The sequence below is a fragment of the Penaeus monodon genome, chromosome 30 (assembly GCF_015228065.2).
Source record: "Penaeus monodon isolate SGIC_2016 chromosome 30, NSTDA_Pmon_1, whole genome shotgun sequence".
Classification (NCBI taxonomy): Eukaryota; Metazoa; Arthropoda; class Malacostraca; order Decapoda; family Penaeidae; genus Penaeus; species Penaeus monodon.
Genome location: NC_051415.1, coordinates 17,291,351 through 17,292,115, shown reverse-complemented (window position 1 = coordinate 17,292,115; position 765 = coordinate 17,291,351). Strand labels below are relative to the sequence as shown.

At 34.6% G+C, this 765-nt stretch overlaps 1 protein-coding gene across 4 annotated transcripts in view; it reads left to right on the top strand.

Moving 5' to 3' along the window:
• The window catches only part of LOC119592570 (tyrosine-protein phosphatase 69D-like), a 29,646-nt gene that overhangs the window by 4,895 nt on the left and 23,986 nt on the right, over nt 1–765 (top strand). For 2 of the 4 annotated variants that reach the window (XM_037941448.1, XM_037941447.1), the window contains exons 1-2: nt 261–363; nt 458–559. In XM_037941448.1, coding sequence (XP_037797376.1) covers nt 276–363; nt 458–559 — 190 coding nt within the window. In that variant the 5' untranslated portion in view covers nt 261–275. Of the gene's footprint in view, nt 1–72; nt 162–260; nt 364–457; nt 560–765 lie in introns of those variants that run through there. The other 2 variants (XM_037941450.1, XM_037941449.1) reach the window with 2 other exon arrangements.

The following is a 765-nucleotide window of genomic DNA, read 5'->3' as shown; positions in this document are numbered from 1 at the left end:
ATATAGGCATGCGTTTTGGCTATGTCATATGAGGAAAATATCAGAAACTTGTAACACCATTAGTGTTTGGAATAGTGATACGATCAAGAATACTTTTCTATAAGTGAAATTATTATTCCAAGATCTATAATGATTGTGCAATTTATATATCAATTTATTAGGTAAGCATATTTTTCTTGACATGCACAGGATCTTTAAATTATGATGCAATACATTTATCTCAAGTACAAGGCCCTCAGTTCTTAGTAATATTAATGCAATATCTTGTATTACACATGATCATCAGGGTTACATGTAACTTTATTTTGTGTGATGTGATTTGTGTGTTAGACCCTGCGCTGTGTTCTGATAGACTAATAACTGGTACATGTGAACAAAAAGTTTTAATACTGCATACCATGTTTTGAATCCTGCCTTGAGAAAAAGAGATAGCATGTGTGATATTTTTCCATTGCAGGCCCCGTAGGTGTGACGATGGAGAGGGCGAACTTCAGAGTGAGGATGGCCAGACATCTGCTTCTGCTGCTCTTATTTGTCGCCCCCCTCGCACCACCCACAGGTATGTTCATGTTTTGTATTGTGTATATAGTATTATGTGATCCAGGACATCAACTCAAGTTCATTTGTAAAAGAAAACAATTCTTACAGTATTGGTAGTACTTGCTTGGTATAGATGAATTGATTAGTCATAAATATGTTGGTCATTAGGCCCTGTTAAAGCTGATATAATCAATGACAAATCATAGTTAGATTTTTTTTTTCTTT